This window comes from Opisthocomus hoazin, chromosome 1 (genome assembly GCF_030867145.1).
Source record: "Opisthocomus hoazin isolate bOpiHoa1 chromosome 1, bOpiHoa1.hap1, whole genome shotgun sequence".
Lineage (NCBI taxonomy): Eukaryota > Metazoa > Chordata > Aves > Opisthocomiformes > Opisthocomidae > Opisthocomus > Opisthocomus hoazin.
This window is the reverse complement of record NC_134414.1, coordinates 72,241,993-72,269,867: the sequence shown is the minus strand read 5'-3', so window position 1 is coordinate 72,269,867 and position 27,875 is coordinate 72,241,993. Positions and strand designations below refer to the sequence as shown.

The following is a 27,875-nucleotide window of genomic DNA, read 5'->3' as shown; positions in this document are numbered from 1 at the left end:
TGTTTATCTGGAGTCATCTTTTATGTCTGTGCCATATTAGAAACAAATCAGCTCTGCTGTGACCTGAAAGCATCAGATTTGGTAGCATGGATTATTCATGATGTTTTACAACAATTTATTGAAAATACTGTAAATAAGATGCGTTCTTGACAAACACCTACCTTGAGTGCAGAGGAGTCTTTTGAGACTGGTCTGTGTTCTTCATATTTGTCTAGGTGTGTTGTGCCTTGTCTCTATTAATGAGCTATGTATTTGAGTTGTACGTATTGATGTTTTAAGCCTATAACTTGCTTCAGATGGTACCGGATGGCTATTACTGAAACTGTAAGGAGATTTTTTTGACTAACTTGTATCCTTGAATGTCCATACTTACCTTTCTTCATCTGCTTCCCCCCACCCCCAGTCTGGATAATGTGTGACAGCTGATAACATACTTCCCTTCAGAATAAGGAACATAGTCTCATCCTATTCCTATCTGGTTTTTGGTGGGGGAAGAATGCTGGCCTCCTATCTCCAGCAAGCAGCATGCAGCTTATTCCCATCCACTGCTTGATAATTGCCCAATAATTGTGCTTGCCTTAATCGCCTCCTGGTCTACATCCTGATTCCCAGTCCCTTCCCAGATGGGCTTATCAGTAAAGAGGTTGATTGGCAAGTGTGTCTGATGAGATGGGGTAGGCAATCTGGCCTACATCCTGGAAGCGATTAGTCTCTCTTATCTCTCAGCTCCTCCTAGGAACAGCGGGATATTCACCATTGTCCTCTCTGGATTTTTCTATGCCTCTCTTTTTAGAGTAGGAAAGCTGCTTTATTCTGCTGCATTTATGCAATGCCAAGCATAAAAATTTCAATAAATGTGCTGCTCTTTATTGTGGGATTTATACTTAGAGATCCATCAGACTTCCTGAGCAAAACTGCTTCTTTGTCTGTGTTATATACGGGAAAACATTGTATACTGGTGGACTGGCCCATTCAAGTCACATGGGAAGCCTGTAGCAGCATTGGGAATTAGCCCCAGGTTTACATGAGCTCTGTAAAAGAATACCTAGAGTTGTCTGGTTAATATAAGCAGTTACAAGTTACCTAAGCAGCTTTGCTGCATGAGAAATGAGAGATAGATTTTGGGATGAAATGATGAGTAGGTCAGTTTTCCACACAGCTGATGTGCCTATCTGTCTGTGTCTGTTTTATCTGTGCTGCCTTATTAATGCAGAGCTGTAGGGGAAGACTGGTGACACAGGATGACACAGAGCTTTTCACTCATAGGTAACGAGAACAAATCAAGCATAGGTTCATAACATTTGGAAATCATCAAACAGCTGCCGGCTGGCCTGTGTGAAATGCATTGGCTGGCTTTAGCCCTGTGCCAAGCAGTTAGATGTCTGTATTCTGAAGTGCAGGCGCGGTCAGATGGCACTGCCCATAGAGGATGAATGGGCAGTGCTGAACTTTTTCAGGCCTGCGGCCCGGTGAGTGGCCTGGGGGAAGTCTGCCATGTCTTGCTCCTACAGAGCAGTAGAAATTGAGCGACTTCTGCTCAGCACCACTCATAATAATTCAACAACATAACATTGACTATATGTTGTTGGGGCTGCAGGGAAAAGGGTAGTAGTATACCAATAAAAAAATATTCTTACTGAGGAAATCATACTGGGTTTTTTGATTATTTAACACCACTGAAAAGCATTCATTGATTCCTCTGACCACGATTATAAAACACAGAAATAGCTGTGTCAGTCTTCCATCTCCTGTGCTTTTAGGGTATGAAGATTTTTGAATCACATGAAGAATGAAACTGTCCCCCAAATGTTGCTGCTCAGACCCCCATTCTTGCCAGTTGCTTTGTACAGATGTAAGATTCTGCTGGATCAAGTGGGTGACGGAATCAGGGTTCAAGGACTTGTGTTTAAGAGAGGATAACAAACTGTGATTACTGCCACTTTAGAGAAATTGGTCTGCAGTGAATCCCTCTCTTAAATGTGTGTGAATGTGTATGTCTTTCTCTGCTTGGAGCCACATGGCATTCCAGTTTTGTCAGATAAATCAAGTAGATGACTATTTGTTCCTCAGTGGCTCTGTTCTGGGATCACACTTCTGCTAATGTTGTTTTTTACCTTTTTTTTTTTCTCCTTTATTCAGATCGGAAGCCAAAAAGACTAAAGTTAAAAAGAAGACCAACAATCCACATTTTGATGAAGTGTTTTATTTTGAGGTTGGTATTTCAAAGGAACGGGTGATAAGCTGAAATACTATACTGTAGATAGTTGGCACAGCATCCTGCTCCATGTTGTGCCAGCTGTCGTCTTTGAAGACTGTTTCAAAGTATGGTGCAGGGGAAAGAAGTACCCAGGATCAGACTAGCCGTCTGCCGAGGGAGCAGTACATTGCTTCAGCTCAGGTGCTCTGTAGGAAAAGCTTGAAGGTGGGCACTTCTGAGCAGCAGGCTTTACACTCCGTTGAGATTCACCCCAGAAGGGTTTTGGAAAAGGACAGTTAAAAATGGGATTTAAAAAAAGAAAACACAACAAAAAAAATTACTCTTTTTTTAGCCTGTGGCTTTATAGCTGCTCCACCCTGTCTTTCCCAGTCAATGGGAGGAATGTTATCTCCTAGGAATACGGAAAGCTGTAGAGGAAAAATACACTTAAACTGGATGTTCTGGCTATCTATCAGTCAGCTGTAATACCAATGCCTTTCCTCCAAGTGGGTGAAACCTCTACAGCTTTTTTTAATACAGAGCATTTTCAAGAAGTCCAGTTAAGACAAAGTATAACTTTTATGAAAGTGCTCATTTTTGTCCTTTCTGGGAAGAGTAGCTGTAATTGTGGTGTGTCTATACATATACGTGCAAGTGTTTATAATTTGGATACCTCTTGAAACTTTTCATTCTGTGTATCTTTCTCTTTTCTTTTTCTCTTGGACATCTTAGTCACAGTCTATGCGTAACTGTTCTATTTCAGTAGATACCTCAAGTATGTATCTAGTGTGATGAAGTCGATGAAAAGCAAGAGTAGTACAATGCAGTTAGCATATCATTGAAGAGCCCTTTCTGCCCATATGGCTTCCATCATTCAGGTCACATTTGCATTAGAAATTGTTGCTGGCATGGGGATGGCACTGAGGGATGTGGTTTCTCGAATCAGTTCAGGGGCACAGGCAGCCACATCAGGAAGGAGAGCTGGGGAGAGGAGAGCCATGCGAGTGCTGTTGTGCTGTGCAGATCTGAAGCGCACATACCATTCTTGGCAGTGCCAGTGAGGGGCTTATCGCTGTCCTCCCCCTCCTTCTACAAACCCACCATCTTTGCCTAGAAGCTGACAGTTGTACTGGCTAATCTGAAGTCGGTCATACCAGCAGAAAAGTGCTCTTGGTGTAATGTGTTTGGATTTGAGGAACAGATATAGCAAGTTCTTTATTGGCAGGAGCTCTTTCTCACTGCCCAAAGGGGTGGAGGCCCTGAGGGTTGCCCAGGATAGCTATCTGCGGTAATCTTTCCTCTGCTAACCCAGCATATCTCTTCCTAGAGACTGTCTGCACTTCCCTGCAGACTTAACTGTAGCTAGCATGGAGCCTTTGTGCCTGCTCCTGCTTGCCTGTGGAGGGCATGGCTGGTGGGGGAGAGATCCCATGGTACTGAGCGCTGAAACTGCGCTGAGATGTCTGTGTGCTTACTCAGGGCTGCCCACGATTTCAGTCCGTCACCTGGCCCAGAGCTGCAGCCTTTGGCAGTGGCACAACAGTGATGCTTTATGTAAAAGAACTAAAATGGGCTTCCTGATTCTTAACGTAGGCAGTTCTGGAGGCATCTGTCAGGGAGAGATTTTTAATGAGAATGTAGTCGAGGAATTCAGACTGTAAACCACAAAACTTCACCTGTTTGTTTGGTTCCTCAGCGTTCTGTGCGCTGCAGAAGTAGTGAACGTGTGGTGTTTAATAGCTGAACTTGGCACGTGGTGCCAAGAGAGGAAGGATGGAAACAGAAAGCATCTTCCAGCTGGAGCTGTGGAGGGGGATGGAGGCTTGCTTAGCTTGCCTTTATGCTGAGAGCTGGGTTGCGTGCAAGTATCAGCAGAAGCAAAACCTGAACTTAAGCCCTTGCCCCAGTTGTTCTGCTAACTCAGAGCAAAATGTTTTCTGTGTGGGTAAGAGCAGAGCTTGGGAAATGTCTGAATTAGCCAGAACTCTGAAACATAACATACCCTTAGTGCAGACAGAGCCATCATAGATTTATGTCATTTTGAGCAGTTAGTACAGATCAGGCTAAATGTCTCCAAGGAACAAGGTTCAGTAGAACTGCTACGACTGGGAAATACATTCACTAATGAGACATTGGCAGACCGGTGGCTGGTGCATGCTAACGGAGTGCTGTGATTCCTGTGGAGCTGCACAGATTCATGCTGTTGACAGCCGTGTCACTTACTGTTTCCAAACAGCTTCATCAGCTTTCCTGCAGTCTGCTAGCACAGCAATTGGCTGTGCCTCCAAGGAAGAAGCCGATCTGTAAAAGGCAGTGAATAGGTGCTTTCCTTTCTACTACCAAAAAGCCACACAGATTTAATTTTCTAAATGGAAAATAGCTTATCATTGGTTTGGGAAATCTAGGGGCCTATTTAAGGGGTGCTGTGAGTGAAACTTGCACCTGATGGTTAGGAGCCATTTTCACCACCGCTCCAGCTGCAGCACGGTGTAGGGGCTCAGAGTTCTATATGCAGCTACAGGAAAATGGCCCTCTTACAGGAACCATATAAGGTGGTGCTGGGGACCTGTTCCCAAACCTGCATGTGCTGAAAAAAAACAAGTGGCTGATAAATGGGTTGCCAGCTTTGCTTAAAGAAAGGGACCAGCATAGTAGAGTTGTGCCCTCTTTTTTGCAAAATGGTGCACGGCAGCTAGTTCAGCACTGTGGACTGGGAGTTCCCTTATTTCCATTTCCATCCTTGGAATGTCCTCATACAGCTATGTTTCTAGGAATACCATTCTTGAGCTGTATTAATTTGCACACTAAGCAGTCATACAGGTGAACGGAGAGACCTCGTACATGCAAAACTTCTCAGAAAAGTGTTTACTTGAGACGTGCAGAAGTTACACCTATGCTATAGCTTTTTTCAGTAACTCGTGTTTCAGATAATGAAAGACTTAAAAATTTGCTTCCTTATTAAAAATTACACCACTAGCTTCACAACGGCAGTAGGAAATGTCATTTGCAGTTATGTAGGATAATTTCTTGGATGGGTTGAACTGCTGAAGTTGTAAGCTGTTTTTAAATCCTCTGTGCTCTTGGGCTTACAGGTGCATTTGATACAATTAGTCTAGAGGGTCTGGTCTCCAGTGCTGCTAGTACCTTCTAGGTTTTATGTATTGCCTTGAAAATGGTGCCTGCCTCACACATACACACACAAAAAAGTCTCTGAGTGTCCCATGCTGAAAATTCTTTTGTGATTCCTCTCCACTTGTGCAGCTATCTCTTTGCCTCCCTTGTTTGTACCATCTGTATCTGAGGTACAATACAAAACCAAGAAGTCAAGTTTACAATAAAAGCCAGTTTTTGTGAGTGGGAAGTATCAAGCCACAAGCCTATTTAAACCTACAATAAAGTTCAGCTTCTGTGTGCAAACAAGAGCTGAACCCACACATCACACACACTTGCATTTGATCAGTTCCTGCTGTGGTTTCAGCTGGGTGGGGTAGCCTTTTTCTCAAGTTTCTGACACACTGTACAAAAATTAACCATCAAAGTCTTTTTATAATCAGGCTAGAAAACAAATTTTAAAAAAATGTTTGTACAAAAACTTTTTTTGCTAATGCACTTACAACTATCTTCCCATTATTTTCTGCTCATGCTTTGCTGTTTGTTAGTCTTGCAAATATGGTTGGTAGACTGTGCACCTGGTTCTATATTCTGATGTGCATAACACAGGCTAGTATCTTTTGGAAAACTGGTCTGCTGGGTATTTTTGTACAGGCATGATAAATTGACTTCCAGGATATCAGGACAGGCGAAATATCCCAATTTTAATTGAGTCCACTGTAAAATATTTTTAAGGGTCATTTGAGGTTGTTTTCCCTTCTTCAGAGTGCCTCAGGGCATCTGTTGTACAGCTGTATTTAAAACCCCGTCTGAACATGAGGAAGAACTTCTTCCCTCTGAGGGTGACGGAGCCCTGGAACAGGCTGCCCAGGGAGGTTGTGGAGTCTCCTTCTCTGGAGATATTCAAGACCTGCCTGGACAAGGTCCTGTGCAGCCTGCTGTAGGTGACCCTGCTTTGGCAGGGGGGTTGGACTAGATGACCCACAGAGGTCCCTTCCAACCCCTACTATTCTGTGATTCTGTGATTAATTGTCCTCGTATTTCTCTAGATATACTAGATATACTTATAAAAGTGGAACTTCTTTCCATGATTTTTTTTCATTTTGTCAATGTAAACTCAAAGTATTGTAGTAATATTAAAGATATCCTTTCTCTGTAAAGAAAGCACAGAGTTTCTGGTTACTCTTGGATATGATTGTGTAACCACCGCTTTTTTGTGTAGTCAGGAATCTGTTAACATGTTTATTCACATGCATGAATGTTTTCAGAATCAGGACTGAAGTCACTGCTGATTGTAAAAGGCTGCAATCTTCCAGAGCTTTGTACAAGTAACATTGGAATGCTTTTTTATCAGATCAAGTTGCTAAAGTTTCTTTCTTTCTATTAGGTTACAAGACCCAGTAGCTACAACAAGAAATCCCATTTCGATATTGAAGATGTTGATGAAGTTGACAAAATGGAGATTAGGTAATATAAAACACTTGATACTAATAAAGTTGTCTTCCAAAGTTGTGTAACTTTGTAGCAGACTCAGTTTTCAAAATGGGAAGCGTGGTTTTACTGTTGATAAATCAAGATGAGTTTTTGTCACTATACCTGCATGTTCATTTGCCTACACCGTCCTGTAGATTGTATCTGAATATGGGTGATGGTTCTGCTGCAGGAGAGATCCTATATACACTGTGTGTATACTCCTGTGTGGTTGTCATTAAGTGCAGCCTTTTATGTGTGGGCTCCCCTTTCCTCTCTCCCTCAGTTTTCCAGGAGAGCCCAGAAGCTCTGTGATGCTCTTGGTTGAAGGGTCCGTTTTCTTTTATTGCTGAATTTTAGCAACCCCTATAAGGTCCTTCTTCCCTGAAAGGAAACTCTTGAGCTTAGTTTCTCTGGGGCAGGGGAACTTTCTGTTCTCTTTTGCTTGCCAGACTTTAACCCCTTCTTGCAAGGCTGAGTATGATACATGTGAAATCCATTGCACAGGAAAGAAGCAACTCTGATTTCAAAAACAAAACAACCCCACCCAACCCCCTGCCACCCACTTCGTCCTATTTTAAAACCTGTTGAGGCCTGTCAGCAGTGTTTGTGGGGACAGGTGAATAGAAAGAGTGGAGAGGAAGCAATAGGAGGTGCAAAACCTAAAGGTGTCACATGCGTCATACCATCACATACATTGAAACTTAGAGACAGGCCATCTGGTGATGTGGATGCACTGTAGCTGAAAACTGCTGTGTGTGCATCAGGTGGTGAGAAAGTCCCCTCTCCTTTATGCTAGAATTTGGAGGAAGAAAGGTTGAGGGGGAATGGTGGCACCCCCTGTCTCCCCAGGTGTTCACACCTAGAGAGACAGTGAGAGCTTATCTCCCAAAACATTCTCTAGTCCCTTCAGAAACACAGTTGGCTGTAAGGAAAGGAGAGGAGACCAGGAAGGGGGAACAATACTTGCTCCCAGCAGGCAAGGTGCGTCTGTGTTCACGAATGAATGGATGAGGGCTGGTCTAAATTGAGAGTCAGCTGCTGGTTCATGTAGCCTGTTAGCGTAGTATCATAGCACTACAAGACCATTAATGGATTTGTGTTTGCCATAGCTCTGTGAGACAGGAAAGGGAAACTATTCATATGTGAGAGAGACAAGAGCTGTACTCTGTTTCTCTGAGAACATTTGCGTCAGGCAGTGCAAAAGTAGCTGGTTTAAGGGCAACCCACAGCTAATTCATAGGAGAGAGAGCAAAGGCCCTGATGTGGTCCCATGCTGCTTTGGTGGTGTCAGTGTTGCAGTATAGCAGATGAGCTAGTCCGAGCACCAGACTATATTTCTGCAAAGCTTTGTGTGGTGTAGGCAGGTATGAAGTAACGTGTCCTAGATCCCATGTGATGTGTGTGATGGAATGGGCAACTGAACAGTGTCTCGGGAGTCCCAGCCTAGTGTTTGTAACCAGGATGCCCTGCCGTGCACTGATTTTAAGTGAAAGCTAGGATTCTCTGATAGTTTTGTGACTCTGGAAGGGAACCCTAGACATTGGTGGACAGTGGTTACACATTGCTTAGTAATTCAGTTGGTTCTTCCTTTGTACTATTGGACTAAATGGAATTACACAGTTGTTTCCCTCATGAAGTATGTTTTCTGGACAAATGACTGTCTGCAATGATAATGTATGTGGAACTGAGCTTCAGAAAAGTCTTTCTTTGCTTTAAACCATCACAGTGTGGTACGGATGAATAGTTTATGAGGAGGCTTACAGAGTACTCAGGAAAAGATTAAGGACTTAAACAATAGGCAAAAGCAGATAAAGTGTTAGTCTTGGTTGGGCAAACTCTTTGCTTAGAGGTTTTGTCCTCTATAGGACAGAGTGTTTTTGTTTCCATCTCAGGTTCCTCTTCCACCCCCGCTCACTTCCTCCAGTCTGTTTAGTCAGAGTTAAGTTTGCCCCCATGCCCTTGGGATGGATCGTACAATTTATGGGTTTGGGGGATTGTTTTCTTTTTATCTCCTGAGAAAAATACCATTCCACAGGGTAAAGAGGAGACTTAGTCTCTCATGGTTTCCCTCTAAAGCTATGAAAGTTTCTCTTTTTGAGTGGGTGTAGGAAGTTGCAGGCAGGGCATATCAACACTTAGGGACCAGATGTTCTAATGAATTCATTGTTTCTCCTCCCCCTCTCTGCTGTTGCTTTCTTTCTGTGACTGCAGTCTGACCAGTTTGAGAATAAGACTTGCCATAATTTTGCCTTTTAAAAAGCCCTGGAAACAGTAACCTTTTCAACCCTGAGGTCTGTGTATTGTGATTTTTAAAATGTTGCTTATGCTTTGTACTCCAAGCACACAGAACAATCATTTCAGAATTTCCCTGCCTGCTTTGCTTACTGTGTAGTGTGAGATCTACCTTGAGTTGTTAGTTCCACTCCTACAGATCCTTTGCACTGATTTGTTTTTTCTGTAACTTAAGTTGCTGTGGGGGAACACCCTTTGGCTGCATAGGTTTGAAAGTGTTATTGCTAGTGGGCACCTTGAAAGAATTTGGATAAACTAGAAACCAGTAGCCTGTAAATACTTGGTAAATTGTAAGTTTAGCTATTTGTAAATAAACTTCCCAGAAGATTCCTCTCTTTGTGAAACTGCCTTTAGCCATCTGGATTAGTGAGCAAAATACTGACCAACTAGATATGGAGAAAGGGGAGAGGAGGTTGAATTTTCAGAGAAGTTTTTTTTTTTCCTTTTGGGAAACTCTTACCCTGCAGAAATGCTGTCAAAATATCAGAGTTTGAAGAACTTTACCCAGCAGGCATGCAGTGTGAGCTGATGGCATGTCTAGTGTATGAAACTTGATGCATGAGACACTGTTGAGAGATACAAGGCTCAGAGGATTTAAAAGTGATGTCCTCTGCACGTACATAAGGCAGGATAAACCTTTAGCAGGACTATCAACATCTATTCCTTGACAAGCCCACTGTGACTTGCTTGAGATTAGGAAGGTTGTGTAAATATGTCCACAATTAGATGACTTTGCACCTTATCAAAGTTAAAGTTGCTCTTCTAAATAATCATCATTGTTTGAAAACCTGTATTTTTTCCCATATATCTTTTTTTCCCTGAAGTTTAAGGCATATTCAAACTCTCACTTAGCTGCAAAATTTTCAGCTGAGCTGGTTTTAAAATAAAAATGCCTCTTGGAGGAAACATTAAAATATGTACAGAAACAGCTACCCTGTAGTTTGAAACCCTTGCTTCGAGGTGGGTATTGTAGCGCTTCTCTACAAATGCCAGATTAGACACCAGTACTTCTACTTCGAATCTCAGTGCAGTTGTTTTACATCCTAATGTTAAAGAGCATGTGAAAGGGAAGGAAGTACCATCTAGAGATATGTGTCAGAACTTCCAAAATGCGACAAACTGGTGCCAAAAATTGTGTAGGCTTCAGTCAATACACGGATTATGTGGAGTGGTAGAACTGTCCTACGGTTCTGAGTATCTGTACAGAACTAGTTTAGGTGCAGCAGATTTGTAAGCTTGACACAGTGAATCTTCCCAGGAGCTAGAGCACTGGGAATGACTCTGTAGACATTGAGCCCAACTCTGTAAAGCTGCCACTTAGCTGCTAGTAACCCCAATTTAGACTGCGACTGACAGAGTCCTTAAATATCTCTGCACTTTTTTCCCCCTGGTGTCCATTTTAGTTGTTCTGGGATTATCTAGGATAGCCAAAGAGCCCCCTGAGTCTTTATCAATATGGATAATGGAAACAATACAGATGAGAGAAAAGTAGTCTAGATGATTTTTTTCACTGATGTTTCACAGAGGTGAATTACAAGGCTCCAGAAATCTAAGGTAAGGTTGTCTCTTTACTGTTTGGAAATCGTTGTACAGTTATGAGACTTTCTAATTCATAGGCTTGAGGGGAAAAAAACCGACAAAGTTGGAAACAAGGTTGGGATTATTTGTTTTAATTTTTTTAATTTATAATGAATCTTTTAAAATTATTTGTTTTTATTACAGGGTTGATCTTTGGAATGCCAGTAACTTGAAGTTTGGAGATGAGTTTCTGGGAGAACTGAGACTCCCTTTGAAATTTCTGCGACAGTCTAGTTCTTACGAAGCGTGGTATTTAACATTTTTCTTTTGGAGAATAAGTAGAAACATATGTCTGCTGTGAAGGCTTAAGAGTAATTACTGCTATGTGATAAAGTTTAAATGGATTTAATTTGTATCTTTTTTTGTAGGCAAGCCAAAGTAATCTCAGCAAATGTAAGAACAAGAAGTTTTGATAATGTGATTAGAGACTTCAGTCTGTCTCTGTATTGCATATGGGCGTTCTAATACGTTGGCTTTATGATGTTATTTACTGCAGTTCATCAGCAGTGCCATAGTTTTAGTGTGTGGGTTTTTAATCATATCTACATAAATCTTTATGATCAGAACTTCCTATGTTGCAGTTGGTGCAAAATAGACTGGCAAACTTAATTTAAAAGTCTGATTCAGAACTCTCCAGAATTTGATACATATAGAAGTATTGTGTGTAGCTGAACATTTTTTTATGTTCTTGTACAGCCTGAGATAATCTTGCATTTCAGCACAAACTTTCTTATTTTTTTCATATCAGGTATTTCCTACAGCCCAGAGATAATGGTAACAAGTCATTGAAACCTGATGACCTCGGTTCCTTAAGGTTAAATGTGGTTTACACTGAGGACCATGTTTTTTCCTCAGACTATTACAGTCCACTTAGAGACCTCCTGCTAAAATCTGCAGATGTTGAGGTAATTTGCTTGCACTGCTTGTTGTTTACCTGCATATCATCCTCACAGGTTTCTCTCTGAATGTTTGTCACTATCTTGCTGGTGCCATAGTTGTGTAAATACCGGAGACTTCAGCTTCTTGCTTTTCAGACCTGAGGGCCTTGTTAAGCTCTGCATATCCCTGGTGCTTGTTTTCAGTCCTTTCAGAGATCTTTATCTGCGTGCAGTATGGTGGGTGAAGGCACACCCAGGAACACCAGTGGTTTTAGCAGCAGCATATTCTCCGTAGCTTTCTAATTTTACATGTGAAAATGCAAAGTAAGCTTCAGTTCGATCAATTGGTTTTCTTTTACTGGAGAGAAACAGGTTCACTTGCATAATTAAACAAAAAAACAAAAAAACCCCAAAAAACCGAAACAAAATAAACCAACTACTAATCCTGAAATGTCAGAGGATTGGACTGTGTCTGCCATTATGTGTACTTCTAGCAGTTCTAACAGTGCTTTTATTTTTTCAGTACAAGAACTGGGTTCTGTACTTACTGTGGCTTGAAATTGAGAGAAGGGTTAGAGTTCTTCCTCTTCGCTTGCTTCCCAGGCAACAACGACATTCAGTGAAAAGACAGCTATTAAAAATGGGGGGGGGGGAAGAGACTGTACTGTAGTAGTTTTTAAATTGCTGCCCTCTTGCGATCAGAACTTACAGGCAACAAAACCTGGAAGGTAACTCCCACCCGTGTTATGTGCAGGCATGTTTGGGTAACTGGCCATTGCAACTGTTGCATAGGGTTCTGCATGAAAGAGCTAATGGGAAGAGAAAGAAAAGATGATACTTTTTCTGGAAAGATCTCTCAAAGTTTTTGTTTCTTTCCAATGTTCAGCCTGTTTCAGCATCAGCTGCACACATTTTGGGTGAAGTTTGCAGAGAAAAACAGGAAGCAGCCATACCTCTTGTCAGGCTTTTCTTACACTATGGCAGAATTGTGCCTTTCATAAGTGCCATTGCGAATGCTGAAGTGAAGAGAACTCAGTAAGTACCAAAAAAGAAATTGCTGTCAAATATACCTCCTCTGCACTGGCTAGTGTTAGGATCCTCCGCTCAGTTTCTAGAACAACAACTTTGTAATTTCAAAATAAATTGTTGGAATTGTTACTCCTAGCTGAGTGGCAGAGTTCTTTATAAACACATTCACTGCTCTGAAGATCTAGTGAGTTTGATTTCAGGAGGAATTCCCATCATATTTTGCGAAGTCTACTTGCAAGACTGTTGTAAGGTCTGAGAGCAGGGATGTTCACTTTTCTCAGTCTTAATTACATTTGTTGGTAACTGTGAAATCCTATATTACCTTCAGCTGTTCACATGAAATCATTTCAGTTTTATAGTGTGCTAAGAAATCATGTAGTGCTGTTAAAAGTCTTTGTTGAATTTGTTCAAAACAAAAAGCAAGTTTTTTCCTAGTCATGAATGTTTAAGGCAAGCTGCATGTCTAATCTTCCCAATTAGAGGGCTGAAGAACAAAGATGGGATTGGATCTGGCAGTGGATAGCGGAAAATAAAATCTTTTTTTATGGTCACTTCTTATAAATCCCTTGTTTGACTTGCTGGTGTGCTGACAGTTTAGTAGTGTAAGATCTAGTATTCACACCAGGCAGGTCCTGAAGAACTTTTGTTACCACAAGCCTTGTGCCTGAGTAGTCATGCTCTTGACTGACAATAGAAGAGACAATTGGGAGTCTGTGATATAGTGACAGATATTGACTCTAAAGTAACAGCTTCCTCAGTACAAAATAAAGTCTTTGTGTGGGTTTGCTTTTTTTGGAGTGTCTGAGGAATAGAGTGTTTTCCTTCCTTGTAGGTAGGTGTCTTTTTTCTGTGCTGCAGGTTGGCTGAAACAGCTTGGTTGCTGCAGTATGAGGAAATTTGCTGCTCCCTAGTCAGTCATGTTCCTGCATCAAAGATGGTGTTTGTCTTCAGGGCTTTCTGGCATTCGTAACAGGCAGTGAGCTTACTTTTTTATGAAACAAAACGATGAATCCAGCAAAGTAATTTATCCTGTTATGCACTGCTTGTAAATGGGTACAACTGTTGTAAGCTATAAACAACAGAAAAGACATCGATGTGTGTACAAGAACAAGCAAATAACTTCATATCCAAGTTTGATCTGCTGTCAGTACGCACAGGTTTTGACTATATGGGTGTAGGTGAGATCACTGATTATGATTATGTACCTATCTGCGTAACATAAATTGCTATACAAGGAATTGCAGGTACAAAATTAATATGAAATTACTTGTATTCTCAAAATGCAAGTAGTACTGAAAAAAAAGTACACATGACAGTGCAGATAGCTAAAGCTTAACTAATTACAGTGGCTGTGTGTCTAGTGCAAGAATTTAGTGCAGGTGGCCTTCCAGAAAAAAGTGAGAGCCTCCATGTTATCAGTTATCCACACAGTTCTCAGGGCAGAACTGGGATCGGCACTGTGTTTAATAGTGTTATCACAGGACAGTGCTGTAAGTCGCGTAGAAAAGATGGCTATGTCATTGGAGCTGGTGTTTTCATCTTCCTCCCAGCCTACAAGTATTCATTTTGTAGGAGAAGGTAGTAGGTCACGTGTGATGTTGTGTTGTTGTGAGACTAAAATCTCTGCCTCCTTCCCTTACTCAAATTAACGCTGTCCAGTAGCACGTGAAAGTGAGCACATTTTTCTCTGCTTATATTGTAAACCCCTTTGATTTGAGCCTGCATGTTGCCATGTGTTTGGATGGTGCACTGAGCACACTGTGCTCGTACAACGAAGATGATCTGTAGTCCCTCTGTACTTACAATGACTACTACTTTTCTGTTATAACCTGGAAGTCCGCTAAGTGCTACATGACTGCATTTAATGGCAGGCTGGTGTCAAAAGGAGTTTTTGTTTGTGCATTCACACTTGGATTTCTGTCACCTTTCACCACTTCTTTTATTTCCATATATTACCAGTTTATTACAAAGAGACTAAATTACAGAAAATTGTTCACTTCCAGAGATCCAAACACCATTTTCAGAGGAAACTCATTAACTTCCAAATGCATTGATGAGACAATGAAACTGGCAGGGATGCATTATCTGCAAGTTACACTAAAGCCAATTATAGATGAGGTAAGAACAGTTTAGACTGTTTATTTGATAAAATGTCACTGTAAAAGGCCTTCAGGGAGCAGATACTGTTTATTACTGCCTGTTTTAAGATGATTTTGTAGGAATAATCCTTAAGGGCCTGTTTCTACATTAAAATCCTGTGTGTTAGTTTAACCACAGCCGAGTGACCCAGTTCAGAAACAAAGAATGTTTCCATTCATTTAACTAAATTGCTCTGTTTTATAAAGCCCAACATTTGTTGTTTCTGAGAAATTAATAAAGTAATAACTTAGATTAGTAAACAATATATATAGCAGAAAGCTGCGGGGAAGCTAGAAGTTATGCATTTCATCCATTGGATATAAAGGAATAAAATTACTCTTAGATAACTGTGTATGTGATGCATGTATTGTGACAATGGTTTATTATCTATCCAGTCCAGAATGGTGGGTGTGGGTATTTTAGTGCAGTAATTGGACATTATTTTCAGACCACAGACTTCCTTTAAATGATTTGACAGTTTCTTCAGCTGTTGTTTTAATGTTGCATCAAAAAATGTCAGGTTTTTAATGAATGTGGAAACACTTTCGAAGTTGACCGTTTTGACAAAATAGGACTTTTCTTGAGCAGCCTTGCTTAGGAGAGTTGAATGAACTGTTCTTCACCTGAGTTGAAGGAAAGTGTAGAACAGATTAGTACTACTTTTTGGAAAACAATTAAGATCACCTGTAATTGACCTTGGATTCCTTGTCATAAGAAGAATACGATTTATAAAGTTGGCTTTTGCCTTTTATCCTAGAAAACTAACAGATTATGCTGTTTACAATATTTCTTCTACTTGAAGGTAAACTGATATATTAATTGTTCACTATATATTTTTTTTCTAGATCTGTCAGGTCCATAAACCTTGTGAAATTGATCCTGTGAAATTAAAAGATGGTGAAAACCTGGAAAACAACAGGGTATGCATTAGATTTTGACTATATAATCTCTGTTTACCCTATCAAGTTTAACTGAGATCCTCACATGTTTGATGTTGCAAATAGTTTTGTCATTCATTAGAATACACTGAAAGCTTTCTTAACACCACAAACAGTTGTAATTATTTTACAGTGGCTTTACATTATGCTATAAATACAGTATCTGTAGAATGTTAATCACTTCTCTCCCCGCCCTTGAGTACAGGGATAACTTAGCCTGTGGCTCCGTTAATGCTGTAGAAAGTGGTGCTACGAAAAGAAACTATGTGCCATACAGCCATATCACTTTGATATTTGCTTTTGATAGGAATAATATTTTTGCTTTTGTACTTGAATACGTGCATTTACCAGAGAGGGTATCATTGAGTGTGAGATTGTTTTGCGGGTAGATAATGTTGAAAGTGAGAATCTTTAATGATGCCATTATAAATTAAACTAGGAATAATACCGCTTTCCACAGCAGAAAATGATACTAATTTTGTCATAATCATTGCATTTTTCAGGAAAATTTGAGGCAATATGTTGATCGCATTTTTACTGTAATTACAAAATCTGGTGTAAGCTGCCCTACAGTGATGTGCGATATTTTCTTTTCACTGAGAGAATCAGCTGCCAAACGTTTTCAAGGTGAGTTTCTATATAGTGTTTTATTTTACATCACTGATAGCTTTTAAATGTAGGTGTAGTCCAGCAGTTCATTGTGATCCATGATGGATTTAGCAATTGAACAGCAGTTTATCCGAAATACCATTTACAGTGTGTAGTAATGCTTTTTTTTCCTTGATTATTCATTCCATAAAGAACAAGACTTTTAATGATTGTATGAGTTTTCCGTAAACATCTTTCAAAGGAAAACAGCATTTTAAAAGGGCATTATGATAGTGTGTATTTATGGTTTCAATATTTCCTAAGTATGCTCAGTTTTCAAATGTTCAGGTTTTTGTCATGTCTCATTCTGCAGACTCTATGCAGCCGAATTATTTTCTGCTCATACATCAATCTGTAATAATGGCCAATCTATAAATTGAGTCATTGCAAGCTCATTGCCCTTGAAGGCGCATGTGCTGCAAAGGTTTTCTGGCTGTCGAGAGAGAATTCTTTCCGCTCCCTCTTAGTTTTGGCTCTGTGAGAATGAGCAGGCAAGACAAAACCAGAATTGAGCAAAACAACCAACCTATGTATGTTCATTAAGGGAAGCGCATTATAGTAGGGTAGTTTTAGAGAGAGTAATATAAGTTCAGCTTTTAAACAGTCGCTTTGTAATAGAGAAGTTCAAGCAGAAAGCCATTGATTGTGCTGTCGTGCTCATTATTTTGTATAAAAATAAATGAATAAACTGTATTTTCTGTAATTACCAACTGGAATAGATACATTAGGAGTCTGTACAGCACTTGCGCTCGGGACTATTAACTAGATAACTGAGAGTTGGCCTCTGTGCTGAATGTTTCATAAGCTATGCAAGTTATTCATCATACTTAGCTGCATGGATGCAATAGCAGATGTTTGTATGAAATTCCCTGTGTGGTGGAAAAGTGAATGGTCCTCTCCTCATACCCTGTGTTGTGAACTCGCTTCTTTTTGAAAGGCTGTCATTGATATTTCCTTGGTTTATGCTATCTGATCTCTGGCTCCAAATCCACTATCATCAGTTAATCCTGTAACTCACAAATATATACATTTCCAGCACATGCTTCAGCTAGCTTTCTGAAGGCATTCTGATAACTTCAGAAGGTTTCTGAGGAAGGATTATTAAAATGCTGAGTAGATGCCTATTTTTTTAACAGGTGACCTAGATGTGAGGTATACAGCTGTTAGCAGCTTTATTTTCCTGAGATTCTTTGCTCCTGCCATTCTTTCTCCAAACCTCTTTCAGCTTACACCACATCATCCAGTAAGTATCATACCAATTTTTTCTAGCTATGTATATGGTTCTGTCACCATAGTCTGTCTATCAAGATTCTTTCTTCAGTTCTTTTAATAGCCTTTAGGAGAAGCACCTGTGTTAGTTCAAAGGTCTGCTATGTCTGTTCTTGGATATGAAGCATATGTTGAATGACTGTGTATCTGAAGAACTTGGAGGTATGGGAGGAACAGTGAAATTTAAGGACAAACAAGGTAGATGGTCTAAGCTGCTGTGGAGAAGACGGACACTACTTCATTTTTGCCACATTACATTAGTACTGGATTGATTGTCAGCAGTGTTGGAAATGCTTTGGATGTTAACCAACTTATCCAAGACTTCTAGTAGTGGTTCTTATTGGGAGTGGGGGGGACCTGGACAGTCTTGAAGATAGAAATCTCTGTCTGGTGTTTTGCAAGTGGTTGTCTTTGATTCTCTGAAGAGCAGTAGGGTAGATATGAAGTGTGATGGCTTGAGTCAAAAGCCTGTAAAAACAGCAACTCTTTTCCTGTAGTCTTTTATTGCGTCTTTTCTAATCTTATATTGCTTTTCTGCAAGTGAAATAATAAAGCAGAAATGTAGTTTACCTTCCTCTAGTCCATATTTTAAATAGGTAGTCCATGTAATATTGTTCTCGTTCCTAGGATCCTCAGACTTCTCGAACTTTGACACTTATCTCTAAAACCATTCAAACGCTAGGCAGCCTATCAAAGTCTAAATCTGTAAGTATGCAGGTTTCATTTAAAGGCTTAATTTAGGAAAGTGATTCTTTTTTTTCTTTTGTTTTTTAATCTTTTATCACTCATTGTAATTAAGCATTTAAAATCTTGAGTTGCACTAGGCTTATGCAAAACTGGTTGTGTTTGCTTGGATTATAAGCTTCTCATGCTCACAGGAAAACTAAATCTGTCTTTATCTGAACTAGATTTCAGTAAAGCAAAATTGTGTGACTGACCTAGAAGTCTGTTTCAGGGCTTTTGATTTCTTCCTTCTGGAAGAAAGACACTGATCAGGAAAACCCGTGAAGTTCTCTAGTTGCCTCCATTATGTGATAGCAGCTGTACAGGGCTTTACAGATTGTTTCAGCATTTTAAAGCTCAACTGAGAAGAATCACCCAGTAAGGGGGAGGGTTGCGCCTTTCGTTCCATACCAGTTCAGTTGTCTGCCAGTCAGTGGTGAGATTAGATCTAGATGGCCATGCTCTGGATGTTTGATAGAAATAAAACCTGTGTACCTAAGGCGCTACACTGCTATATCTGGTGATAATTTAGGGTCACTGGTGGTCTAGTTAGGATTCACACAGGCAATTGTAGATGAATCTGTACCTTAATTACGAATCCTTCAAGACCATAGAATTCCTTCTCTCACACTTTCTGTCAGCTTCTTTTAGGACCCAGTTTAAAAGCCAAAGCAGAAGCTTGAGGCGTTTGAAGAATGCATTATTAGCTGTAGTAACTGAACATTTGAAATGCATTCTGCTACCTTTTTCAAATAAAAATTTGGTACTACTGAATGTGTTGCTGTACAACATCAAAGTAGCACTTTGCATATTTTACCTCTGGCCAGGAAAAAAGCCCTCTTATCTAGGGTAGCTTGCCTCATGGTCTGCTGCTGTTAACAATAATATTTTCTGTATAAACTGTACTATGATATGCATGGTTTTGGCTTTGCATTTCAGGCCAATTTCAAGGAATCCTACATGGCTACTTTTTATGACTATTTTAACGAGCAGAAATACGCAGATGCAGTAAAAAATGTAAGTAATGCATGTGAATGTTCTGAAAACCCAACTGTGTTGTTGAAGTTGATGCTTGGAATCCTAGAATGTAATGCATACTGTTTGTACACCAGGAACCGTGTGCTGGAAAAAGCAGACTCTTGATAATTGTACTATTCAAGAAACTTGCATCAAATTACGTGCATGTCAATAGTAGAATCTTTTTGGATCTACTTCTACTTGATAATTAGGTTGGATTAACAAGCTGCTGCTTAGAGCTTGAGACATGTGCATGCTTCATAGGATGCTGCAGATCTGTGATGAAAATTGCTTAGTCCAAAACGAAGTGAAAGATGCATATAACAAAGGAGAAGCACAAGAAGAAGTGTTGGTCATCTGCAGTTTTTCTGCTTAAAAGCATTTGTGCTATTTTTAGTTTACAGCCTAGGAAACCTCCCAGATTCCTCAAGCTTCTGCCATTATCTTCTGTTTAACTACTTTTACAATAGTTTCTTGCAGCACTGTGCTGTACAAATGTTAAAGTTTTTAATTTGGGTAGTGTGGTACTGTCATTTTTATCTATGCTTTTTGTTCATCTTTTAGTTTTTAGATTTAATTTCATCTTCGGGAAGGAAAGATCACAAAAGCATAGAGCAACCTATATTGCTTAAAGAAGGGTAAGCGTGCATGTGCAACAAACCCCTCTACTTGTGTGCTTGCTACCATTCTAAGGCAGCTATCTTTTTCTGCCACCCCTATTCCATCCATGTGTTCAGAGAAGGATGTAGGAAGATTCTTGTGTTGCTATTTCTGCTCTCTGTGGTTGATTTTAACATCTTTGCATTTGATTTAAGCATCTTAAATTAAATATGTTTTGAAGTAACTGGAGGAAAAAAAAAAAGCCTGTAGAACGTAATTAGCACGGCTAAGGCAAGATAAAATTATTCAGCATTGTGTTAAAATCAAGTTGATTTTTTTTTTCCCTGAATTCCAGTGAACAAGAGCTGTAAAATTCCACTGTGAAGGCAGATATTGAATATCTTGGTGAGGGCAAAGCCTACAAATGGAATTTGTTTTTGCTGCTGCTCTGTCAGATCCACATGCTAATCATTATCATGGCCATTTCAAGGCAAATTTGTGATGCACTTGAAACAGTTTCTGGTTTTAGTACCTTTCCTTTTTTTTGGAAACATGTTCCATGTGCTGTATTAGTTTTAGAGACTAATTGTTACAAATCTGAGTTGTTAAGGTCATCTAAGTGCACTGTGGAAACAGCTTCTTTGAGTTGAGGGGAAGAAAGCAAAAAATCCAAATTTTTCCTGTCAGAGCTCAGTAGGCTGGACTGCTGCTGGAAAGTAAGCTTTTGTGGTTGCTCCAAGTCATGCAAAAATTAGGTTTTTGGTGAAAACATTACTACCCCTTCATGTTAACCTCTGCAATTCACTTCACTTCTCTGATGAGCATCTGTCCCTAGAAGCAAGTTTGTCTATTCTAATTCTGTACATTTATCATTCTTTTGTTTTTGAAAATAAATGTATGGTTTGTAACATTTTTCCCTCTAACTCTAAAACATTATTTTTTCTGCCTCTGTCTTTCTTTTGCTCCTGTCTGATTTTTTTCTGTCTTTTCTTGCTTGGCCTGTGGCTGCTGTTGTAAGGACTCTTAAACTAACAGTAAAGAAAGTTGATGGTAATAGTTCGTGCAGGTAAGATGGTAGGGGCAGCTAGTGCTATGCTGTAGCTACTGGCTGACAGCATGTCCTTCCTTCACAGCAATAGACTTGTCTGACGTAACTTTGGGAAGTATTCTGTTTAACAATCCTGAAATACCTATGTAAAACTAGCAGAGAACATTTTGTTATCTATTTCTTGATGTTGACCAACTTCCCCCCCCCCCCCCCCCCTTCATTAAAACAAAAACCTGCTGCAAATAGAGAATAAAGAAATTTTATCTGTAGGCAGAGGATCCAAGAAGCATTGAAATTTGCTTAATATTCAGTGTATGTATCCCAGTGAACTCTCTGGAAATGATTAAGAAGTGGCCGTGTATTTTCTGGTCACTTCTTACTTAGCATTCACGTAAACTGTTCTCAAGGTTAAGGACTGGCCTTCAGCTGCCTGTTTTTCATGACATTTTGCAATTATTGCCATGTTATATCATGGGGAGTGGGTGGGAATTTTCACAGCCTTTGATTTGATTCTTCTCCAGATTGATTGGCTGTTTAGTGGGGTTTTTGTTTGCCTTTGCAATGTTTTTGTTTGCTTTTGGTTTTTTAATCTGTTTGCTTCTATTAAGAGTATCTAGATGGAAAGCTATAGCATATGTACTTTTGAATGAACGTAGAGTACCAAAGATTAGTCACTAGCACTTGGGTTTGCTGGCATTGATCATGCCATCGCTGCTGAACACCTGATTGTTTCCAAAAGGAAGGGAATTAAAAGGAGAACGAGTCCTGTAGGTGAAAGGGGCATGCTGATGCTTCCAAGCAAGGCTAAGGCAGATCCAAACTCAGGTCTACCATAAACATGAGAGGAAGCCATATCTCCAACCACCCAGCACTGAAATGGATTTCACCTCAGATTTTTTTTTTCTTGGTGCTTCTGTTTGCTCCAACTTCTCACCCATTCTGTGAATGTTGGAAACAAAGAAATCCTTTAAACTGACCTTATAATTTCTCTGGCTTTGAATGCTTGTCACCTATCTGTGGGAAATAAAAGCACATTCTTCTTTTGGCTGTGTCAGCTATGAGGTATTTAATTAGAATTGTGCTCTTACGTGCGCAGGATGGAGTTTACATTTTTCAAAGGGAGCTCTGTAGGAGTTCGCAGTTTTAAGTCACCTTTTAAGTGTCGGCGTGAGAAGGAAGAGAAACTAATTTGAAGAGCATATTGTCCAGCTCAGGGATATCTGCTCTTACCTTGAAATTTGCCTTAACCTTGAAATATGAAGACTATTGCCATTGGGCCTGGTGATGACCTCAGTCATACAGTTTTATTTAATGTTTCTCAAGGAATCCAAGAATAAGGACCGAGACAGTAACTATCTGACCATTATAAGAACGAGGGAGGTTTAAAAAAAAATCTGTTGCTGTATACAATCCTTGTCAGCTTTAGCCCACACAACCTGGAATGGGTGGCAGGCACCAGCCCAGCTGGGTACAAAACAGGTAAAGTCTGAAGGAACTTGGGTTTCTGTTTGTACTTTAAACAGAACTGCAGCTCGGTTGGATGCAGTGTAGTTGTTGCTGACTGAAGATACCAGAAGCGAGAAACAGTATTAGCTGTTCTAAGTGTTTTAGCTCTGCTATTGAAAATCTTCAAGCAAATCATTTGGTGTTCTGTCTGTGTGATTTTTGTGCTGTATAGTGCCTTCCTACTTGACAAAAACTACTTTGTAGTAAGTAGTTTTTACTGGCTCCATTATGCAAGTCTGTATTTTGCACAATGGTTAATGTAATATGTAGAGTAGCTGTTATCAACTCTCTACTGCATATGCATAAACATTTTTTCCCACCATAAGTGATGCTGAGCAGTAAGAAGTCACTAGGCTTTCCAAAGTCACCTTGAAGCTTTTGGATATACTCAGTGGTTAGGAAGGTGCTGAATGCATCACAGCTTCTTTTAAAGCTTCCGTTTTTAAAAAGGGTAGGAAGGAGGACCCTAGGAACTACCGACCTGTCAGCCTCACCTCTGTGCCTGGGAAGATCATGAAACAGATACTCCTAGAAGCTATGTGGAGGACAGGGAGGTGATTCGAGACAGCCAGCATGGCATCACCAAGGGCAAGTCCTGCCTGACCAACCCAGTGGCCTTCTATGATGGCGTGACTACATCAGTGGACAAAGGAAGAGCTATGGATATCATCTGTCTGGACTTCTGTAAAGCCTTCAACACAGTCCCTCACGACATCCTTCTCTCTAAATGGGAGAAGTATGGATTTGATGGGTGGACTGTTCGGTGGATGAGGAATTGGTTGGAAGGTCGCAGTCAGGGGGTAGTGGTCAATGGCTGGATGTCCAAATGGACGCTGGTGACAAGTGGTGTCCCTCAGGAGTCCGTAATGGGACCGGTGCTCTTTAACATTTTCTTCAGTGGCTGAGCGAGATCCTGTGCACCCTCAGCAAGTTTGCAGATGAAACCAAACTGAGTGGTGCAGCTGACACACCAGAAGGATGGGATGCCATCCAGAGGGACCTGGACAAGCTTGAGAAGTGGGCCTGTGTGAACCTCCTGAGGTTCAACAAGGCCAAGTGCAGGGTCTGGGTCGGGGCATCCCAGAAAGCCAACTGTATCATGGGCTGCACCAAGAGAAGCGTGGCCAGCAGGTCGAGGGAGATGATTCTGCCCCTCTGCTCTGCTCTGGTGAGACCCCACCTGGAGTCCTGCATCCAGCTCTGGAGCCCTCAGCACAGGAAGGACGTAGAGCTGCTGGAGTGGGTCCAGAGGAGGGCCACAAAAATTGTCAGAGGGCTGGAGCACCTCTCCTGTCAGGTTAGGCTGAGGGAGTTGGGGTTGTTCAGCCTGAAGAAGAGAAGTCTGCGGGGAGACCTCATAGCAGCCTTTCAGAACCTGAAGAGGGCCTGTAGGAAAGATGGGTAAAATATTTTCAGCAGAGCTTGTTGCGATAGGACAAGGAACAATGGGTTTAAACTAAGAGAGGGTAGATTTAGACTGGATAGAAGGAAGAAACTTTTTACAGTGAGGGTGGTGAAACACTGGCACAGGTTGCCCAGAGAGGTAGTGGGGGCCCCATCCCTGGAAGTATTCAAGGCCAGGTTGGACAGGGCTCTGAGCAACCTGGTCTAGTTGAAGATGTCCCTGCTCACTGCAGGGGTGTTGGGCTAGGCGACCTCTAAAGGTCCCTTCCAGCCCAAAGCATTCTGTGATTCTTGGAAGCTAATTGAAGTTTGAAATGAAAGAAAACTGACAACTCACTAAGTGAATTCCCCTCCTCTGCTAAAAAGGGGGGCAGAGGGTTTTAGTTCTTAGCTGTCAGGTTGCTTCTTAGCTGTCAGGTTGCTTTGTATGATATTGAAATCACGTTTCCAACTGCAGCATCAATGTGCAATTGAAAACAGAGCTGTGGAACATCCTGATTTTGTTTTTAGAGCTTGAGAGTGACTAGAGCATGTAAGGGTACAGTCCCTGTGCTCCAGAGGCCTTACACCTGTCCTTTAATTATTAAACACACTCTAAATCTTTTCAGCTTTCTCACAACTTGAAAAAAAAGATGAAAAAGTTTGTAGACTTGACAGGTCAATCTTAGCAGAGCTGTACTAACCACTCTGCCCTTTTTCTGGTGTAGTAGGAAACCATTTAGCTGGATTTGTAACTGAGGAAAGGGTACAAGCTGCAGTTCAGCGAATTGACTAGAACCCCTCTGTTAGACTACAAGTCAAGCTATGTATCTTGCCCCTTATCTAGATCTGGAAAAAGGACAGGCTTAAATAACAGATGCATTAAACCTATCCTTTACTTTCCTTTTCTTGTCAAGACAAGGCGTCACTAATGAGAGAACATTGTGTGTCTTCTCCTAAAGCTTAGCACATGCCATCATGTATGTGTGTGTATATGTATGTATATATGTATAAACTGATATACATAAATACATATTTTATATATGTGCATGTATTTATATGCATGTATATATAAAGTCTGGCGTATTGTAACAACTCTTGGCCTGTTTACTAGGTTCATGATCAAGAGAGCACAAGGAAGAAAACGATTTGGTATGAAAAACTTCAAGAAGAGATGGTTTCGCCTGACAAACCATGAGTTTACTTATCAGAAAAGCAAAGGTAACAAGGGTTTGCCAGTCTTTTTGGATATCTTAAAGCGAAGATTAAGCAAAAGGATTGTGTGAGAACAGAATACTGACATCTAGATCTGTAACTGTAGAAGACAGTGCAAGCAAGTCTGTCAGCCTGTGTGTTCTTGCCCCTTTTGTTAGTATGTCTGCACTGACTGTTAGAGAAGCTTCTTGGATAGCACAGTACCCTATAAATTAGTAGAGTATTTGATAATATTTATCCAATATCACTTATCAACATCATGTGTAGGTTTCAGAGTTACCTAGTAGATTGTCCAAGGAAACAAAACTCAGGATACAAATACTTTACACTGGGATTTGTGTTTGTATTGAACGTTCTCAGATGCATCTCAGCTTGTTGTCAGAAATTCTGTAGCGTTGGCACAGCTGGCTGCGGTAAGTAAGCAGGGACTTGCCTGCAAGTTTTGAACTTGCAAAATTGTGTTCGCTTAATGTTGCCTAACATCAAGCATTTTTCTTTTTGCAAATTTTTGCTGTCTGTTCAGTAGTACACAACAAAACACCACTTTCTTTCATCATATAAATACGTAGGGAATGAGAAAGAAGAGGAAACGTGTTCAGATCAGGCCAGTCATCATTTCACACTCAACTTTGAGATCTTACATTGCCACCATCAGCCTAGTTTAGTTGAGCTGACAGGAATGATTTCTTTTGTTGTCACCTTCTCAGGAAATACACTGTGTGCTGCTGCAGTAGTCAGTTTCTGAGAGGTTTGCTAGCATAATGTAGCGCAGCTGAAAACAGAAATGAATTTAAGGACCATACTAGTAAATCCCTGCTGAGTGAAGTATTTTTTTGATGTGCAGTCAAAATGATCTTCCAGGGAATGGAATCAGCCCTTAGAATTAAGGCCAGAGCATGAAGTTGAGTTGTGAGTATGTTGCTCAGTATCTATCTGTGTGTGTTCTGCAGGGGATCACCCTCTGTGTAGCATTCCAATTGAAAACATTCTGGCAGTGGAAAGACTGGAGGAGGAATCCTTTAAAATGAAAAATGTAAGTAGGTCATCTTCACTAATTTACTTGTTAGGCTGATCTAGATCCACCGGTGTAATCGCCTTTTTCTCTTCTGTAACCTGGATTGGGTTTCTATTGAAAGATGTACAACCACAGCTGCTTGTTCTGTATATAGTAGCAGGAGTTTCCAAAAGTACAGCCCATTCAAACTCTTAACAGCCCAGTCAGCAGTCCTTGGGTTTCCTGATCTGCAGTACACTCAGTACTGACCGCTGCTGATCAGCTGTCTGGGCTCTGTAATGTCAGACACAGGTAAGATAATCAAGTCCCTGCCCTTTCTGTCAGAGCTCTCTGTTGGGAAGGAACTGGCTGCTTATAATTGTGAAGGATCACATCTTCTTTCGTAGCTATCAGGTTTTATTTATTGGTTAATGAAAGTGCATATATATATTTTGGTTAGGTCATGTGTCAAAACAACATCTGTGCTGTGCCTGTATTTTGATTGCCAGATTAGGGAATAAAATACATCTGTATTTCTCATGCATGGAACATTATTGCCAATTTCTGTATGCCAGTCATATCATCCATTGACTAAGAACAGTTCTTGGGCATGATCAGTTTAGGTGATGTTGAGAGCCTTTTTGATACTCTTCTGCCTGTAAAGCTGAGTACAGTCCTTAGAAAGTTTTATTTAAAAATAAACAAAATAACAACTCAGTGTTTTCCAGTTCTAAACATGTGTCTACTACAGACTTGTTTATACACATAAATGGTTGTGACTTTTAGCTTTTCTGCCTTCAAGTCTTTCCTGCTGTCTACACTGCTTGTGGATACCATGCAGGGCAGTGCTCAAAGCTGCCCTAGGTACTAGGTTCCTCAAACAGCACTTTGTTAAAGTGAAATACAGTGCATGACTACTCAGTATTTTCCCTGTTTCAGGTGGTATTTTGGTAGCATCTCTCTCTCTGTTAAAACATGGAGTAAGTTTCTGTTCACTTGCTTCTAGAGCACATCTGCATTGTACTGTAGCTGACTCTGGTGTTTATAACTCAATTACATAGGCAAAAGCAACCAAGCTGCAAAATAATTCTCAAGCTATCAGAAGGCGTAACATGCGACGAACTGTTGCCAACTGTACTCTGCAAAATGACTTGATAGAACTAAAAGTAGCCACACAGTTGAGAAAAACTTAATGAGTGTGGTGGGGAGCTGAGCTACAGTTCTGATCAGCTCCTCAGTGACAGCAGTCTTTAACTTATGCTGAGTCTACTGGGCCAGAATGCATCCAAAGTATCCCTTTACTGTAAAGATTTATAGTAGGAAAAATACCACTTTCTTGTTAACTGCAGAAACTACGCTATTTTGGTTGCTTAAATTCAGTATTACCTGGGAAGTGAAAGAGACTACATCCATTCTGGAAAGTAAGGTTCAGAGTCTTTCCATAAGCGGTAGAAAATACCATTGTCGCCTTCCCATGGTAATATATTCCCATTTATCTTCGCATACATAAATAGAATACTGCAGCAAGAACAGAATTCTGAAAACACCACAGCAGATGTATTTGCGATGGATATTCCATCATGGGTGCTAAGTGTGATTAAAGATCCAGATTTTCTATAAATATTCTCTATGTGTCTGTGCTCTGAATTGCACCAAATGTGTCTTCCTCACTCTTGATAAATCTGCCTGTCTGGCAGTAAGGCCAGTAGCCTTCATCTGCCTGAAGCACAGTCTGGGGGGTGTGGGGGTGGCTTTAAGTACTGTTCAGGTCTTCTGCATTGTTTGAGAAGCAACTGGTGGTTTTGGTAGTGTAAAGGTCTTGCAACTAGTTGCAATT

The 27,875-nt window shown here is 40.5% G+C and overlaps 1 protein-coding gene across 1 annotated transcript in view; it reads left to right on the top strand.

Annotated features, from left to right (window-relative positions):
* Positions 1-27,875, top strand: part of RASA3 (RAS p21 protein activator 3) — a 138,678-nt gene that overhangs the window by 103,607 nt on the left and 7,196 nt on the right. Inside the window, exons 7-20 of the mRNA XM_075425447.1 lie at positions 2,140-2,212; positions 6,696-6,775; positions 10,796-10,900; positions 11,400-11,556; positions 12,416-12,564; positions 14,562-14,676; positions 15,543-15,617; positions 16,139-16,262; positions 17,420-17,526; positions 18,180-18,257; positions 19,215-19,292; positions 19,857-19,930; positions 24,944-25,050; positions 25,995-26,077. Of these exons, the coding sequence (XP_075281562.1) occupies positions 2,140-2,212; positions 6,696-6,775; positions 10,796-10,900; positions 11,400-11,556; positions 12,416-12,564; positions 14,562-14,676; positions 15,543-15,617; positions 16,139-16,262; positions 17,420-17,526; positions 18,180-18,257; positions 19,215-19,292; positions 19,857-19,930; positions 24,944-25,050; positions 25,995-26,077 (1,405 nt within the window). The remainder of the gene's footprint in view (positions 1-2,139; positions 2,213-6,695; positions 6,776-10,795; positions 10,901-11,399; positions 11,557-12,415; positions 12,565-14,561; positions 14,677-15,542; positions 15,618-16,138; positions 16,263-17,419; positions 17,527-18,179; positions 18,258-19,214; positions 19,293-19,856; positions 19,931-24,943; positions 25,051-25,994; positions 26,078-27,875) is intronic.